This window comes from Phoxinus phoxinus (genome assembly GCF_949152265.1).
Source record: "Phoxinus phoxinus genome assembly, chromosome: 3".
Taxonomy (NCBI): Eukaryota; Metazoa; Chordata; class Actinopteri; order Cypriniformes; family Leuciscidae; genus Phoxinus; species Phoxinus phoxinus.
The window spans coordinates 9,884,664-9,902,213 of NC_136878.1; the positions used below are offsets into that span (position 1 = coordinate 9,884,664).

General features: G+C 35.1%; 2 protein-coding genes across 3 annotated transcripts in view; both read right to left on the minus strand.

The window, feature by feature from the left end:
• Positions 1–3,193, minus strand: part of susd2 (sushi domain containing 2) — a 29,080-nt gene extending 25,887 nt beyond the window's left edge. Inside the window, exons 1-4 of the mRNA XM_079607351.1 lie at positions 2,735–3,193; positions 2,399–2,597; positions 1,071–1,219; positions 558–725 (exon numbers count right to left, since the gene is read on the minus strand). Of these exons, the coding sequence (XP_079463477.1) occupies positions 558–725; positions 1,071–1,219; positions 2,399–2,597; positions 2,735–2,813 (595 nt within the window). The 5' untranslated portion in view covers positions 2,814–3,193. The remainder of the gene's footprint in view (positions 1–557; positions 726–1,070; positions 1,220–2,398; positions 2,598–2,734) is intronic.
• Positions 3,194–3,865: 672 nt separating this feature from the next.
• Positions 3,866–17,550, minus strand: part of slc39a14 (solute carrier family 39 member 14) — a 34,431-nt gene continuing 20,746 nt past the window's right edge. Inside the window, exons 4-9 of one of the 2 annotated variants that reach the window (XM_079607642.1) lie at positions 17,183–17,352; positions 12,101–12,223; positions 11,393–11,584; positions 9,720–9,939; positions 9,448–9,632; positions 3,866–7,219 (exon numbers count right to left, since the gene is read on the minus strand). In XM_079607642.1, the coding sequence (XP_079463768.1) occupies positions 7,067–7,219; positions 9,448–9,632; positions 9,720–9,939; positions 11,393–11,584; positions 12,101–12,223; positions 17,183–17,352 (1,043 nt within the window). In that variant the 3' untranslated portion in view covers positions 3,866–7,066. Of the gene's footprint in view, positions 7,220–9,447; positions 9,633–9,719; positions 9,940–11,392; positions 11,585–12,100; positions 12,224–15,120; positions 15,291–17,182; positions 17,353–17,550 lie in introns of both variants that reach the window. The other variant, XM_079607641.1, reaches the window with a different exon arrangement.

Genomic DNA, 17,550 nt, shown 5'->3' on the forward strand with positions numbered 1-17,550 from the left:
AGATAGATAGATAGATAGATAGATAGATAGATAGATGGATAGATAGATAGATAGATAGACAACATCAGAACAATAGTGATAGATAGATAGATAGATAGATAGATAGATAGATAGATAGATAGATAGATAGATAGATAGATAGATAGATAGATAGATAGATAGATAGATAGATAGATAGATAGATAGATAGATAGATAGATAGACAGATAGATAGATAGATAGATAGATAGAACATCAGAACAATAGTGATAGATAGATAGATAGATAGATAGATAGATAGAACATCAGAACAATAGTGATAGATAGATAGATAGATAGATAGATAGATAGATAGATAGATAGATAGATAGATAGATAGATAGATAGATAGATAGATAGAACATCAGAACAATAGTGATAGATAGATAGACAACATCAGAACAATAGTGATAGATAGATAGATAGATAGATAGATAGATAGATAGATAGATAGATAGATAGATAGATAGATAAATCAGAACAATAGTGATGGATGGATGGATGGATGGATGGATGGATGGATGGATGGACGGACTCACCGGTCTCATTGTAACCCCACAGCTCGATGTTGACTTTCTCTGCATTTATTAGAGATGTTTTCCACACCATCGTTAAATCCCCGCTGACGCCTGTTGTGCCGTAGTACTGCCACTGTGTGGCGTTGCCCAGAATAATCTTGTGAGCAGGACCCAGTTTACTGTGATGGACTAATCAATCAATCTCAGCATTAAAAGCAGCACTGCTACATTAGGACAAATATATTCCAATGAACTTGACTTAATGTCAAATGCCTCAGGAGGTCGGATTACTGATTATTCTAATCAGTACATTATGCAATAAACCACGGGATCGTACGGTAACTGATATCAGCTAAGAACAACACTAAAGGAATGTTCTAGAAATGAATGTCCGCTAGGACTAGGTTAACACGTCACAATACTTTCGAAACAGCACGCATTTAAATGTGCATTAAGAATGTGCAAATTAGGTCCATTTTGATTGACATTCCTACAAACCTTAGTGTGCAGTGCACTATGAAATGGGTATGTCACCTGAGAGCCACCTCCCTGCCCTGTCATAGTTGACCCCATCTGTGGACACCTCGAAAGGGATCCAGCCCGACTCGTAGAGTAGCGGAGAGATACAGTGACCCACACCGCTCTCATCCACATAGCCCTCCGTCAGAATCTCAGAGTTGAACCTGTCAAACATACTCTGTTTAACACTGCACTATTTACAGCACTGATCATATCTGATTGACTAACAGATGTTAATTTAGTGTGCACTTTTATCAGAGCCACTGAAGAATACAGAACAGCAATTCACCGTACGGTGGCAGTAACATGAGTACATTTACATCTCATCTCATACAGCCAAATAAACATTGTTAACTAGTTTGCTCTTGAGGATTTGGGAGGAACATTATCAAGACTAAACACTTTTGGAATTTTGGAACATCATGATTGCTGAACATTGTGCATTAGCATTCTGTTCATTCATAGCAAGTATATTACTATATAATACGACTTATATATTAAATCAGTGTTATTTTAGTATCAGAAATACTATTATAGTTTATTAATATTTTGAATTTGTTTTTAGTTTTTTATAGTTTAATTTAAAGTTAATATTTTTGTAATTTTGTTGTATGTTTTAGAAATTTTTATAATATGTCTATATAGTTTTTATGTCAGTTTTAGTTATTAGTTATTTTAGTACACCAGGGTAAGAAATATTGCCTTTGCAGCTGAAATAAAATAAGTTTTTTTATATTTTATCTCAAGTAATGAAAATGTATTTTATGGTTTCAGTTTTAGGTAATTATAATAACCCTGTATTAAATAAATTGTTATAATTGCATAATAATTGCTATGAAAATAATTATTTGAATACTGCATTCATTCATTGGTTTGTTTCTAATGTAGGGACACAAAATGCAAAGGCAACCCCAACAAAATTATAATTTTTGTATATAATAAATAATTGCTATATGAATAACATAAAGCACGTGGATTCTTAAGAAAACCTCAAGTTAATGGAATAGTTCATCCAAAATTTTCAATTAATTATTTACTCTCCTTTTGTTCAAAACACATGACTTGCATCGCTTTCTATGATCTATGATCATTCTGAAATGTCAGTCTTTTGTTGTTTACTCAAAGCTATCACATGCATTGGGAATATTTAGAAGCTAAGAAATATATTGTCTTTGCATGTAAGAGAAAAAAAATAAATTTATTTTTGTGTTTCACAGAACAAAGTAATTCATTTTTGGATGAAACTGTGTAATGACATATTAAACTTGCAAAAATATCTGCAGTGTTCATGAACAGTTGGTTTGTGGCTTCAGTGAACATTAACAAATCTGTGGCTCTCTTACCTGCAAGTGAGGTTAATGTTCTGCTCAAATGTAATGTTGAGCATTTGAAAGTCTGTGCCTCCCAGCAGAGATCCGGAGTGTGGTTCAATGTCAAGGCAAAACTGTTTATAATCTGTACAGCACTTCTTCAGAGATTCACATGTTGCATGACAGGAGCATGTGTCAAACTTCTGACCACAGCTTCTGGCACATGACTGAGCTGCGAATCAAGCAGAGACACATTGCTGCTCCATTTGGCATTGCATTCTCAAGAAGACATAGTAACATGTTTCTTCAAAGCCTAACAATAGTAACAACACTTGATTACTCCAGTAGCAACATGAATGAAGAGCTTACCTGCAGTCCTGGATAACAGCTGAAGAAACAGCACTAGTATGAACTTACAGAGATGGATTTTGCCCTTATATTTGCACATTGTTTCTGGCTGCTGGACTAAACCGAGATGTTTTTAATAGCAACTTAAGTCGTCGTATATGCAAACACAGTATAAAACACGTGTGTGTTGGTCTCTCAGTCCTGACACTGTGACAAAGGTATGTCTCTCTCTCTCTCTCTCTCTCTCTCTCTAAACGTACAGTAGTGTTTAACAGTCAAGGACTTCGCTACAGCGGGGAAGAGGCAATAAATGAAAGTCCTGGCACAATAAATATGCGTATCAATATATTCTTGTAATGAATTATCATTGTACGTTCACATTTAATGGAATTATAAAGTTTTTAAATTGTACCTCGCGCAACAGCTTTAGGACTAGGGACACGCAGTTGTGTGTGTGAGATATGTGACGATAACGGGAATGTCCCAAAATAAAGCTTCAAAATCGAAGTCCTTTTAAACAAGTAGCCTAAATAAATAAATATTTATTTATTTGAATAAAATCATCTTTCTGCGGATCAGTCGAGTCGACTCCTGACATGATTCGCAGAGAGCTGATGTGACAGAAAAACCTTTGAGGACAAATATAGATTACCACACTCATATGAAGAGAAACCAACTCATAATAGATGGTTTTAAAAGTTTAAATGCAACCCAAAGACAAAAAAAAAAAAAAAAAAAAGAAAAAAAAAAAAAGTGTCTTCAAAGTAAGCATAAAGAGTGAGAAAGTATTTTATGAACGGAGCTGGGGGAAAAACACCTTCCGAGCGAACACCTGTTAGTAGGCTATCGATCAGTTCTTTATTTAACAGCAATATTTATAGATATATCAATAATGTTGGATGTTTAAGAGCACATCAAATCACAAACCTGATTAAACTTACTTTACTAACCCTAACTCAAAGTAGCCTAATAAGGAAATTCTTAGACGTAGCCTACTATAGCTGAATTATTGTCTGTGATCAATCATAGGCCTACACGTTGCTTATAAAAATTAATGTTATCAACATAACTGTCTATAAATGATTTGTATAGTCAAAATATCATAAAATAATAGACCATACAAATGAATGAGAAACAACAGCTTTCAGTTTTGGATCATGTTTTTTTTTTTCATTGCACAAAAGATGAACTTAAAACCCATGGCTTAATATTTCAAAACAAACAAACAAAGAAAAGCCCAGCAATCAGATTTCGCATGTTGCACAGGTATGAGTCACAAAACACTTGAGATGTTTACAGTAATTAACATAATGTCTTCATCATAATAACCAGGTACACTGGCCTCCATCCACTACAAAAAACAATGAGATGCTGATTTGCTCACATACTCTCGTACAACACAATTTAAAAACAGCTTCCCTCTTATTTAAATACAATTATTGATGACAAGAAAAACATAATTGCAAAATCACAAACAGACATTCTACACTACAAAAAAATCTTTAAATATTACTGAATTTAAAACGATGTACAAAAACTTACAACTTTTACCACTGAATGGTGACTACCTCCTCTCTTTAAGGCATAAATTCACTTAAGAGGACATTTCAATGCATAGCTATAAGACGCCAGCTGAAATAATGGTTTCTATAACCTGTACTGCACACAAAGCTGAATGCAACTTCTACATACACTTATCAGACAAAGGAGCTTTATAAAAAAAATAAAAAAAGTAACGCTGATAGTCTAAATGCACAGAAAATGCAAATACAACCCTGAAACTGTTACACTCGGCTCTGTTGACCATATGCTTCACGTTCAATTCTAAAATTACATTTCAAACAATGAACAGAATGATCTTGTAGCTATTTGCTAAACAGCATACTGGGGTGTCCGGTTCAATTCTTATGCAGTGAAACAGCAAATAAGAATATAGCATGAATATATTAAGCAAAATGGAAGAATATATGTTTTTCTGGAAGACAAACGTCGTCATAAAGGTTGATCTGAAGCGCATGATCAATTTCTGAATAATCTCATAGTTTATTCTATTTAAATTGTATTTTGCTGCATATAAATTGAACATTTCTGTAGACCATATGTATAAGATTAATACTTCTAATTAACTTGTAAGTCATTTAAAGCTGAAGTGTAATTTTTCCCACCAATATTAATTTCCATCTTAATATGCAGAAACAGAGTTGTCATTTGTTGGTTGATCAAAGCAACACTGGTGAATTTGTGGTGGTGAACAGTGTTGTTCAGGAAGCCTATCCGAACAGTCAGAATTTTGCACAAACACTTCTTTATAAACTAGTGCCACAGAAATTACACTTCAGCTTTAAATGGTATTCCAAAAGGATTCAAGTGAGTCCTGTCAGTCTAGATGCTAAATTAACAAAGAGCTCTAGTGTACTGTAGTGCTATCTATGAAGGAAAATGGTAACACTTTACGATAAGGTTCCATTTGTTAACTTTAATGCATTAACTAACAATGACTAATACATTTACAGTGCTGGGAAGTAACTAATTACATGTAATCTGGATTATGTAATCAGATTCCAAGATTTAAGTACTTGTAATTAGATTATATTGCATGGGAAACCCTGACGTAATGTAATATTGAATGCATTTCATTTGTTGATACAGAATGAAATATATTTTCTTTCTATTTGTATTTTTATATCAATATGGTACAATATTATTCAATTCAATGTGACAAACGAGTTAGGTCAAAAGTAATCTAAAAGTTATTAAAAAGTAGATGACATGTAATTTGGAAATCAGTAACCTGCTACAATTTGTAAGTAATCTTCCCAGCACAGAACATTTATTACAGTATTTACTCATCTTTGTTAACGTTAGTTATTACAAATGCAACTTTTCATTGTTAGTTCATGTTAGCTCAGGTCCATTAAATGATATTAGCAGATCTTTTCGATTTTAATAATATATTAGTACACATTGAAACGTACATGAACTTATTATATGCATGAACGTGAAGTTATTATATGCTTTAGAAGTATTTTTCATTGTAAGTTTAGTAATGTAGTTAACTAAAGTTAACCAATGGGACCTAAAGTATTACCAGGAAAAGTTATAAGGAATGATCGTATTATTGTACCTTTATGCACACATTTTGCTTGCATTTCCCAATTATTTCTTAAAATATGAAGAGAACTGCATTCAGATTAAATAAAAGGATGTGAAAAATATTATTAAAATACAATGCGTTAAATTGAGAGTAGTTATTATTTAATTAATAATCATCATAAATGGTAAGCAAATATAAACTGAAGTGGGGTGATCTTTTTTCTCTGTCAATTAATATTCAAGGTTATGCAAATAACAAAGGAGAGGAGGATACAATAAAATGTGCAGCAATTATTCTGGTCATAAATTGACAGATAAAAGTTGGAGGAGATTTCTCTAGAAGAAATTTGGTCTCTGCTTTTTTGTTAGAGGATAAAAAACACATAAATAACAAATGAATAATTTAAGCATTTTGCTTGCATGGAATGGCATTGAGGGGATAAATTAAGTATGGATACATTTGTGAACAGACACGGCTCTGTATCTACACTAAAAGCTACTTATTCAACAGTTCAGAGTAACCTTTGGTTAAAGTGACCTACTTAGTTCAGCTTAATAGAATGAGTGTCAACTAACAAGCCTACAGTATAACTTTATATATTGTCCCTAAAATTGGAAAAACTGGTCTTTTTTGTTTAGAAATTGTCCATTGTTTGTCTAAACAAATTGTTTAGAATTTGTCCATTGAATAAACAAAACCATTTGGTTTGAAGCATCGGAAACAACCTGCGTTTGACTATGTCAGAAAAATGAGTAAAGTTTTATCGCATCTGTAACAATGAATAACGTCAGTGGACAATACTCTAGTCCTAATGGTCAGGAATACAAAGGTGGTCTGTCTTTGAGAGAAAGAACAAAAATAACATTAGAAATCAATATAAATATACCAAGATGTATGTAAGGGTACTGGAAACCACGCAGTACAGGGACATCATTGTGTCCTAAAGCTTTGAGGCAAAAGAACGAGACAAGGCCTAAACTAGATGAATGGTAAAGCATCCATCCATCCACAGGTCTGGGATTTGGATGAATTTAAAGCAAAATTCACAGGTCAGTCAATTCTAACTTCATTCGAACAGTCTAGGGTTTGAGCCCATTTCATTTCAATTTATGCCATGACCTAGTCCAGCTGGGCAAACGTTTTAAAACAAGCCAGCACAGCTGGCTCATATTTAAGTCTGGAGGTCCCAGTAGGTCTCGGGGTTTAGTCCAGGTGCTGAGTTAGTCCCTCAGGGTTTGAGTTTGTATTTAGGTCCTCTGCTATGCAAGCTGTATCTGTCCAGAGTAGATGGTGAGTATAAGCATGATGGCAAACCCTGTGAGCAGTCCTGCATTCTGGATGGCAAAAGTGACCAGACAGCCACTTCCTCCGGCCTCCTCTTCCTCACGACTCACCTCGTTCATCTCTGGAAACTGCAACATGACAAAGAAATATTATGGAGACACATGGATAGTAAGAAATATTATAAAAATCAACAGAATCAATTTTGGGATAACCATATGGGTAATGGCATTATCTGATTCCATGGTTATCAAGTTAGACTGAAGAAATTTGAAAGGCTTATATGCTACTGTTCAAAAGATTGAGATCAGGAACATTATTTCATGTTTTTGATCCGTGTCACATGAATCATTCTAATATGCTGATTGGTGCTCAAGAAACATTTCTTATTATAATCAATGTTAAAAAAAACGTGATTTTTGTTTTCAGGATTCTTTGATAAAGAGCATTTATTTGAAATCGAAATGTCTTTCCTGTGATTACTGTCTAATTATACCTTCTATAATTGTATGTTGCGTTCACTCCATGTCGCAACTACCGTAATAACGAGATGACAATAAGTGACATTCCTCTCTAGTCGGAGCTCTCCGAAAACTCCCAGTTTACAAGTTGTAATTAAAGGAACACTCCGACTTTTTGGGACTTTAGCCTATTCAACTTATCCCCCAGAGTTAGATAAGTCCATACATACCTTTTTCATCTCCGTGCGTGCTATAAGTCTGTTTGACGCACCCACCGCTAGCCTAGCTTAGCACAAAGACTGGATGTAAATGGTTGCAGCTAGCATACTAATCCAAATAAGTGACAAAATAAAGCAAACATTTTCCTATTTACATGTTGTGACTTGTATAGTCACAGAGTGTACAAAAAACAAACTCACATGCGACACAGACATATTTTAACCATAAATACTGGGAACTATGTTCTCTGAAGGCGAAGCACTGCTACTTGGGCGGAGTGATAACCGCAGCACATGAGACGCGCTCTGAACGAACTCTCTGCTCCTCACCACGGCGCGTCTCAGGTGCTGCGGTTATCACTCCGCCCAAGCAGCAGTGCTTCGCCTTCAGAGAATATAGTTCCCAGTATTTATGGTTAAAATATGTCTGTGTCTCATGTGACTTTGTTTTTTGTACACTCTGTGACTATACAAGTCACAACATGTAAATAGGAAAATGTTTGCGTTATTTTGTCACTTATTTGGATTAGTATGCTAGCTGCAACCATTTACATCCAGTCTTTGTGCTAAGCTAGCCTAGCGGTGGGTGCGTCAAACAGACTTATAGCACGCACGGAGATGAAAAAGGTATGTATGGACTTATCTAACTCTGGGGGATAAGTTGAATAGGCTAAAGTCCCAAAAAGTCGGAGTGTTCCTTTAAGAGCTTTTTTACGGTAATTACAACATGCCTTTAACGTACCTTTAATGCATTTTTCTGAATAAAAGTATTCATTTCTTTAAAAAGAATGACTCCAAACTTTTGAACAATAGTGCATATATTATAGTATTTTTTGTAACCAAATTTGTTTTTAGTTTTTAATTTACTGTTCGATTATAGTTAATTTCAGCAAGTTTTACTAGTTAGTTTTAAACATTTCGATTGAATAAAACTGAAACTAAAATATATAAATATTAGTTTTTGTAATTAATGAGTCATTTTCTTTAAGTGCTCTGTTTTCAGCACATTCAATTACAGTCAAATATACAGTTAAGTAAGGTCGCAGTCATAGTCACTTTATCGCCATCTAGAGGTAGAATGTATTTTCCCACACAAACATGCAAGCCAAACAATTTCACTCATGTAAACTACCCTTTTTTCCCTTTTATCATAGTTTTTAAGTTTAGTTTTAAATGTACATTAAATTATAAAAAAATTCAAAAATGTATTTAAATTAGTACTGCTATTAATTTTAGTTATAACACTGGTAGTAAAGGGATAGTTCACCCAAAAATTTAAATTCTGACATAATTTACTCACCCTTATATTGTTTCAAACCTGTATGCGTTTCGTTGTTCTGTTGAACACAAAATAAAATATTTGAGAGAATCTTGGTAACTAGACAGTTGACGTAAGCTATTGACTTCCATGGTAGGAAATAAAAAACATGGAAGTCAATGGCTACCTAACCATCACCTGTTTGATTACCAACATTCTCTAAAATATCTTCTTTTGTGTTCAACAGAACAAAGAAAACAAAATCAGGGGGAGTAAATGATGACATCATTTTCATTTTGGGGTGAACTATCCCTTTACCTTCTTTTACACTCACCTTTAGGAATCAATCAAATTCATCAAATCATTACCCAATTTCCCAAGTTCATTAAAAGCCAGCAAATGATCAGCATGAAGTCTCTTACCATATCAGCCAGTGCAATGTAGAGGAACATGCCCCCGGCTAGAGCAAAGATCCAGTTAGGTGAGAAGTTGTTCCCAGCCAGAATGCCGAAGCCCATGCCCAGATAACAGCAGCACGCTGACAGGAAGTTAAAGAACAGCGCCTGCTGGATGCTCATGCCAGCATTTAACAAGATTACAAAATCACCTGCATGACAACAACACATCTTCATGTTTATGGGCGTTTTTGATTGGTCACATTAACAGAAGGGTTACCAGAAGCAGTTCTACCCACCCAGCTCGTGTGGAAACTCCTCACACAGAATCGCCACTGACGTACTGATGCCCTGGAACACAGAAGCAGTGAAGGAGGCTCCGATAGCCAAACCATCTATGAAATTATGGAGACCGTCGCTCAAAGTGATCATCCACGCCAGAGTACCGATGTCAGAGTATGCCCTGCCTTTCAGCCAATAACATCCACCCTTTCCAGCACCACCTGAACTCTGAGAGTCCTGCGTCAGGGACACAAACAAAACAAGTCAATATACACTTCTGTTCAAACGTTTGGGTGAGATATTTTAATGCTTTTGAAAGAAATTTCTTATACTCATCAATGCTGGATTCATTTGATAAAAAAAAAAAACATATATAAACTGTAATACTGTGAAATTACTACAATTTGAAATAACTGTTTTCAATTTTATTATATTTTGAAATGTAACGTAATTCTGAATTTGTCACATGATCCTTCAGAAATCATCCTAATATGCTGATTTGGTGCTCAATTAACATTTCTTATTATTATCAATGTTGAAAACATTTGTGCTACTTAATATTTTTGTAGAAACTATTATTTTTTCAGGATTATTTGATGAATATGAAGTTTAGAAGTACAGCATTTATCTGAAAAATAAATATTTTGTTATAAAAGCATTATTTTCTTTAAAAAAATATTAATAAATCATACTGACCACAAATATTTGCACGGTAGCGTAATTCATACCCAGTAGCATTTGACTGAATCGTGGAACATATTCTTTTAGCTCCTGCAGGGTTCTTTTAGCTCACATATGAAACATTGTTTTAAAGATAGATGATGCCATTTAATGAAAATTATGCCTTTTTTCCTTAAAAAAAACCCACACACTAATGAATCATGCAGTTTAATCATGCCACACTCAAGATTTGCTGAAATAATGGTAATTATGAGCTGACAACACTAAGATGCCGGTCACATCCTCAGAAACAGAAAAATTTGTTTTTATGGCAACGCTTGCAGCATGGCTGGCCTTCATGTTAATGAAAGCAAAAGCACTATATTAATTCACTTCTGTATGCTCTTGAAACACATTATATTAATTTAGAAAATGTGGCATACTAAAATGACATACAACCATTTTGGTTCAGTTTACATGATGTCATTAGCCATTAGCCATAGTGCATTGAATTGAGTTGTAATTATGAATTAGACAAAAGTTCTGGACAGTTTTTAGAAGCTGGAAATTCATAATTACAGCAATTCTGGCATTAATCTTTTTCAGTCTTAATTATGTTTTTGGGGTTATGAGAATAGGTTTTCATGCTTGAATCGAATGTTCAAAAAACACATTCTTGTGCACATATTCTACATTGTTGCAGCGCCTCTCTTCCCAGAAACACTCAACTGCGACGAGCGTGTTTTGATAATGTCACGCCCATACCTGCAAGTTTCTACACACTGTTGACAAACCTCAACCAGGCCTTGAAAAAGGTTGCTCTTTAATATACCATTTTAATAGTGTTCATTTTAATTTCAAGTTGTCTTTGAGACATAATGGGTGATGTGAATAGTCATTTAAGCTTAATCAATTAATTCCACAGGTACTAAATTTGCTATTTATTTATTTTTGTGTGCGCGATATGTAATTCCACTGGAAAATATAATTTAAGCAATTGAAGAAGACTAAGCTTTGTTTTATTTCTCACCTGTACTGTCTGCCCAGTGCTCAGCATTTTGTCGTCTTCTCCAACCCCTCTGACATCTCCTTCCACTCTGGGTAAAGATGCTCCTCCAGCCTCTCCGTTCTGCAGTTTCTCCATCACACCATCCTCCAAGTCACCATTAGAGCTGGCATAGCGCTCTGCGGGGAAGTGACTGTGGCCGTGGCCATGCCCTCCCTAACAAAAGAGAGATTTCGATAACAAGAAGGGCCGGATGAAACACACAAAAGAAGCTTGCAAAGAAAATTCGCCACTAGAGGGTGCTGCATTACAGCTATCACAATCTCTAAAGTAAGTTTAATGATAAATCATTAAATAAAAATGCTCTGCCCAAGCCATTACAGACTCCAATTAAACCCTTAATGTATCTTTATGAGTATTAAGTTCCTCTTTTTACATCCAACAGGAGGTCATTGTCTTTCAAAGGATAATACAAATAAAAAGTGCAGCCTCTGAGGAACTAAAACCAATCACAAACATTCTATACATACTGTTCACACATTCCAATGCACAGCGTCATGAGTTTGAACTTTTAGAAGTTCTGAAGTGATGAAAAACAACTGCATTTTTGTTTTAGATGTCACACATGGGAACCCATGTCACAATGACAATGTCAGATAAAAAGCTGTTTGCTAAAAAAACACAACCACTTCATGGTTTATTTGTACAGAACACTATTTGTCCAAACCTCACCCCGTCCTTTGGCTTTAAGATCATCTTCAGGACTTTCTCTGTAAAGAAGAACAAGTAGAATCCTCCAAACACAACAGCGGACTTGGACACGTAATAATCCTCCATAGGGTCGAATCCGAAGGCCTACATAAAGAAAAAAGCAAGTCAAATACATTTTTACTCAAACTAATTAAATAAAATCATAATATAGTATTTGTTTTTAACCTTACAAATTTTTTTTCATAAAACTATCATAAAATTAGCAGTAAAATGTTATACTACCGTTCAAAAGTTTGGGGTCAGTACGATTTTTTTTTTAAAGAAATGGATACTCTTGACACTAAACTTTTACATTGTTCCACTGCCATTGTTTTTAACTTTCTATGAATGCATCATGGTTTCCAATAGAATATTAAGCAGCACAACTTTCTCAATATAACAAGAAATTTATTGAGCACAATAATTTCAACCATGATTTCTGAAGGATCATGTGGCATGGCCGCTTCAGCTTTACCATCACAGGAAAAAAAACAATGCATTTTTTTTTTAATGTAATTTTTCACAATATTAGTGACTTTTACAGTATTTTTTATACTGTATAAAAATATTACAGTATAAAATGGACCTCAAACTTTTGAAATGTAGTGTGTGTGTGTGTGTGTGTGTGTGTGTGTGTGTGTGTGTGTGTGTTGCATATAATATGTTAAAACAGAATGTGAGCAGTGTAGAATATATGCATTTAGTATGGATACAATCCAAAAACATGCCCCTAATCACTCTCCTAGACACCAGAAAAAGACTATCTTTCATGTGAAAACATGGTACTTTTACAAATCAAGAAATGGATTTACCAACTGAGAAGACCAAGTATTCTTCACATTTATTTTACACGTGGTTACAAGCAGTCAAGAAGAGTGAGCATGGGATTTATTTTAGATTGGGTCTTTATACTAGTTCACTAATGCCTCAGGGCTTCCCCCCTTTTTGCTTGGCTTTTCACCACACTGGGTCATTCATTTATAATTATTAATTTAAATAGTTCACAAAAAGATGTGTGCTCCAGTTTCATCCCAACTTGCCTCAAAATTGTAGAGTGAATGGGCATTACTACAGTAGGCTATATGATTTTAAAGGGGTCATGACAAGAGAAATCAAATTTGCCTTGACCTTTTGACATATAAGAGGTCTTTGCACCATTCAAACATCCTGCAAGTTTCAGCTTAAAACGACGACTTCATTATAAACAAAACATTTACTTAAGCTCCAAAAACTAGATATTGATATTGCGGGATCTGTGATATCACACAGGCAAATGTATTTGTATATGACTGCCTCCAAGAGCAAGACATCAACAAATAGTTATACATCATCGCACCATAACGCCCACTGGCGTTCAGTCACTTAACGGCTGAAATTTACCTACACTGGATTTGAGCGTTGCGTCAAAAGCAAACATAACCTATAATCACTGATGCGGTCTAAGCTGGATACAGATGCCCATTCACTTTCTGACATAGGCTATTCTGTCATCATACTCACCCTCAAGTTTTCAAACCTGTATGAATTTCTTTCTTCTGCTGAACACAAAAGAAGATATTTTGCAGTAACCAAACAGTTGATGGACCCCATATTGACTTTCATATTTGTATTTTCCTACTAGGGAAGTCAATGGGGTCCATCAACTGTTTGGTTACCGACATTCTTCAAAATATCTTCTTTGGTGTTCAGCAGAAGAAAAAATTCATACAGGTTTAAAACAACTTGCGGGTGAGTAAATGATGACAGAAATTAAATTTTTAAGTCAACTATTCCTTTAAGTCTGCCGGCAAGAAGACAAATAGAAGAATAAATGGAAGTGCAAAGGAACGTTCGCTTTGACAAATCCTGTTTAAACAGCTAATTTATGTAGAAACAGGACATCATCGTCAGAAACAAGTGGATGTTTAATTTTTAATGGCATCCTGGATTGCGTCCGAGAGTTTTAAGTTTGTTCTGAGAATTTGACTGCAGATAGTTTGTAAACGAGGAACAATATAATGGAGAGTTTGCAAAGAAACTTTTGTTGCAGAAGAGCAGTCAGCACTATTGGATCTGACAGCATTGCAAAAGTAAACGATTTCATAACAGTTTGTCTGTAAATTATGGTTTTATAATGATAATGTTACATGCAATTGCGAGTGGGTGTTACTGGGTTTCCTATACAATGACTATAGCTAATAGTGGCCGTTTACTGACAAGCCTTAAAGGAGCCGCTCCTTAAAAACTGATCATTTTACACAGACGGTCACAGTGTGGGTTGAAAAGTATATTTGTTTCTGTATTTTTTTAACATTATAAGTAAACCTCAAGGAACATATTAAAATAATAAAAAATCCATGTCATGACCCATTTAAAAGAAATAGCCTATGTGTTCTGTATAAATCAATACAAAAGTTACTTTATTGATTTGTTTTTTACTCTATTTTTTAGCCTTCCAGCTGGGAGAACCACTGAGGCTGGGAAAACTTACATTTGTGTTTAAAGGGAATATTGACCTGAAAATGAAAATCCTTTCATCAGTTACTCACCCTCATGTTGTTCCAAAACATACTATTTTCTTATATAGAACTCAAAACAATGTTTTTTGTTTGTTTTGGCAGAATGTCAACTTAGATGTTTCAGTCGCACCAATCAGCTTCTATTAAATGACTTCAGAAAACTCTTTTGTTTTAAATTATAAACATTAAAAACAATTAAACATATTTAAAAGAACATAGAAATATAATAAATAATTTATATACAGAAAGATACGACTTAGGTGAGCTTGAGAGAACTCTAGAAGTTTTCTTGATGATACATAAAATATTTTCATTTGTGTTGCACAAAGTCTGGAACAACATGAGGACAAGTAAATGAAGCGTTTTCATTTTGAGCAAACTATTCCTTTAAATGCCAGACTCAACATAAAGACTCAACCAGGACATCTTTAGCTCTAGAAATCTAGAGAGTCTGGTTGTGTGGCACACGTCTATAACCCCGTTCCCCACACGTGTCCACTCTACCTCTGGGATTAGTTGAAAGAGGGCGTTGGAGTACAGAGTACCAATGGCCAGGGCTATGAAGTACAGCAGCAACCGCTTGTAAAAGGTTTTCCTCATGAAGGGAACCACACACGCCCCGACCAGTGAACACAGAGATATCACTGTCACACACAGGAAACCATACCCCCACACTGGCCAAACAACCAAAAAAGAGAGCGAGAGAGATAGAGAGAGAGAGAACAGGGGGAAAGAAAGGGAGAAAAGAATATTTGAATTAATCAGCAGATTAATTAATACTAGGTGAAAGGTTTATATTCATAATCTCAATTGTGAGATTGACTCCCTGAGGGGGTTCTGTGGGCCACTGAACTCAAATCAATTCATGCAACCACAATGTGGGTTTGGACATTTGAAGGAAATATGCAGTATATCGTTTTAAATTAAATCTCATTCATAAACTGCATTTACAGTAGATGTGATGTTCATTAAATTAATTAACAGCAATAAATCATAAACATTCCAGAGTCATGCTATTACACTACCATTCAAAAGTTTGGGGTCGATACGATTTTTTTGAAGAAAAAAAAAACAAAATCTTATGCTAAGCAGTTTAAAATGTAACAGTAATATTGTGAAATATTGAAATAATTCCTAATGTTTCTTGTTATTGCAAAGCTGCATTTTCTGCTTTTTATTTTAATTTTTTTCAGGACTCTTTAATGAATAGAAAGTTAAAAAAAGATCAGCATTTAAAAACAAATGTTTTGATTATAAATGTCTTTACTTTCAAAAAAAGAAAAGAAAAAAAGATTGACTCCAAACTTTTGAACAGTAGTGCATGTTGTTCACATTTTAGAATCCATTGTTTCATTCACAGAGGAAGTAGGGGGAGACGGCTTCCTGTTGAGCATCACAGAACAAATGATGCCTTAAGACACGAGGTCACTGAAAATCATTCAATCCTGATGGGATAACTAAACATTCCCCTCCTCCTCTCAGTCTATACAATTCCCAGAGGCAACAGAGGAACTGCAAACACCTGTAATTATGTTGACCAGTCAATGACCCATCAACACCCAGCACAAGGTGTACCTGCAGGTCTGTTTGAGCCATAACATGACATTCCCAACAACAACCCAACAAAAAACATCCTGGGACACGCAGCCCTCCATTAGCTCTTTGGATGGGATTTCCATACCTGATGAGCTAGTGAATAAATTAAGTGTTAGTGGTCTACTTTAAAGGCAGTATTCATGGGTAGAGGAACAATTCAAAAAGCGGTGGAGGCAGATTAGGGGGTATTGATCATCTCCCAAAAGTTGTGGAACAAACAAACATCAAACATTAGGTTGACATGGACAATCCAAAACCAAAAACACAAACCCCTCCTCCAGCTTTCAAACTCGACTGTCGCCAATTTAACCATCATATTTCACATGCTTTTCAAAACTTTCAGGCAACACAACATGCAAAGTTGAAAAATACATAAATAAATAAAATCTGATTCCATCAGACTATTCATGGGTCCGTTTTTTTTTTTTTTTTTTTTGCAATTTGAGTTGCAAATGGAATAAGATTAAGTCATAATTTCCCAAGTGTTCTTGAACAGAAAATTATCCACTCAGCGTAGAAAACGCAGTAAAAATGTGATTAGTAAAAATATGTTTCCCTAAAAACAGCATAAAAACCCCCCGTCTGATTCAATCTATTTTTGAGTCTTTTTTAGCCATCTGATTTCGCCAGTCATTATTTATAAATACAAAATTATCAGCTATTGTTCGACTATACGAGTACGACTGACCTTGAACAGAAGTTTTTAACAGCTTTTATGGTCCTAAAAATTTTTTTTACCAACAAAACAATCATGGAAGAAATAAAGGCAACTGGAGAGGAAGAGGAAACAACCAGATAAAGAGGTGTCTAGTGTGGTTAGGGGTGTTTTGTTATGTATGAAAGGGAGAAGACATTGTGTGAAGGAGGAGAGAAGGAAAAAGGCGACAATTCCAGACACCCCTCAGAGATTAATCTTGATCCGCGGTTGATTTGGTGTGTTTGGGTGGAAATGGGTGGATGGATACTGAACCTCAGGCAGGAGCTGTAGGATGGCAGTGGACAACAACGTTCCGATGGACAGCGCGATGAAATAGATGAGAGCTCTGCGCATGAACCGCGTCCTCATCAGGGGCACCACAAAAACACTCGTCAAAGCGAATGCACTAACCACAGTCACACTCAAAATTGAGTAACCCCACACTGCAGGACACACACACACATACCTTTTAATTACATGACATGACACCACTGCAGACACATCCCACAGCTTTTGTGTGCGCGTGGATTATGGCATATATATCACTGTTCTGTTATTTAACCCAGTCAAACTGGAATCCCTAGAAATACAAGATCAGTCACAATACACTCCTGAATAGACACGTGTACAGTATGAGAGAG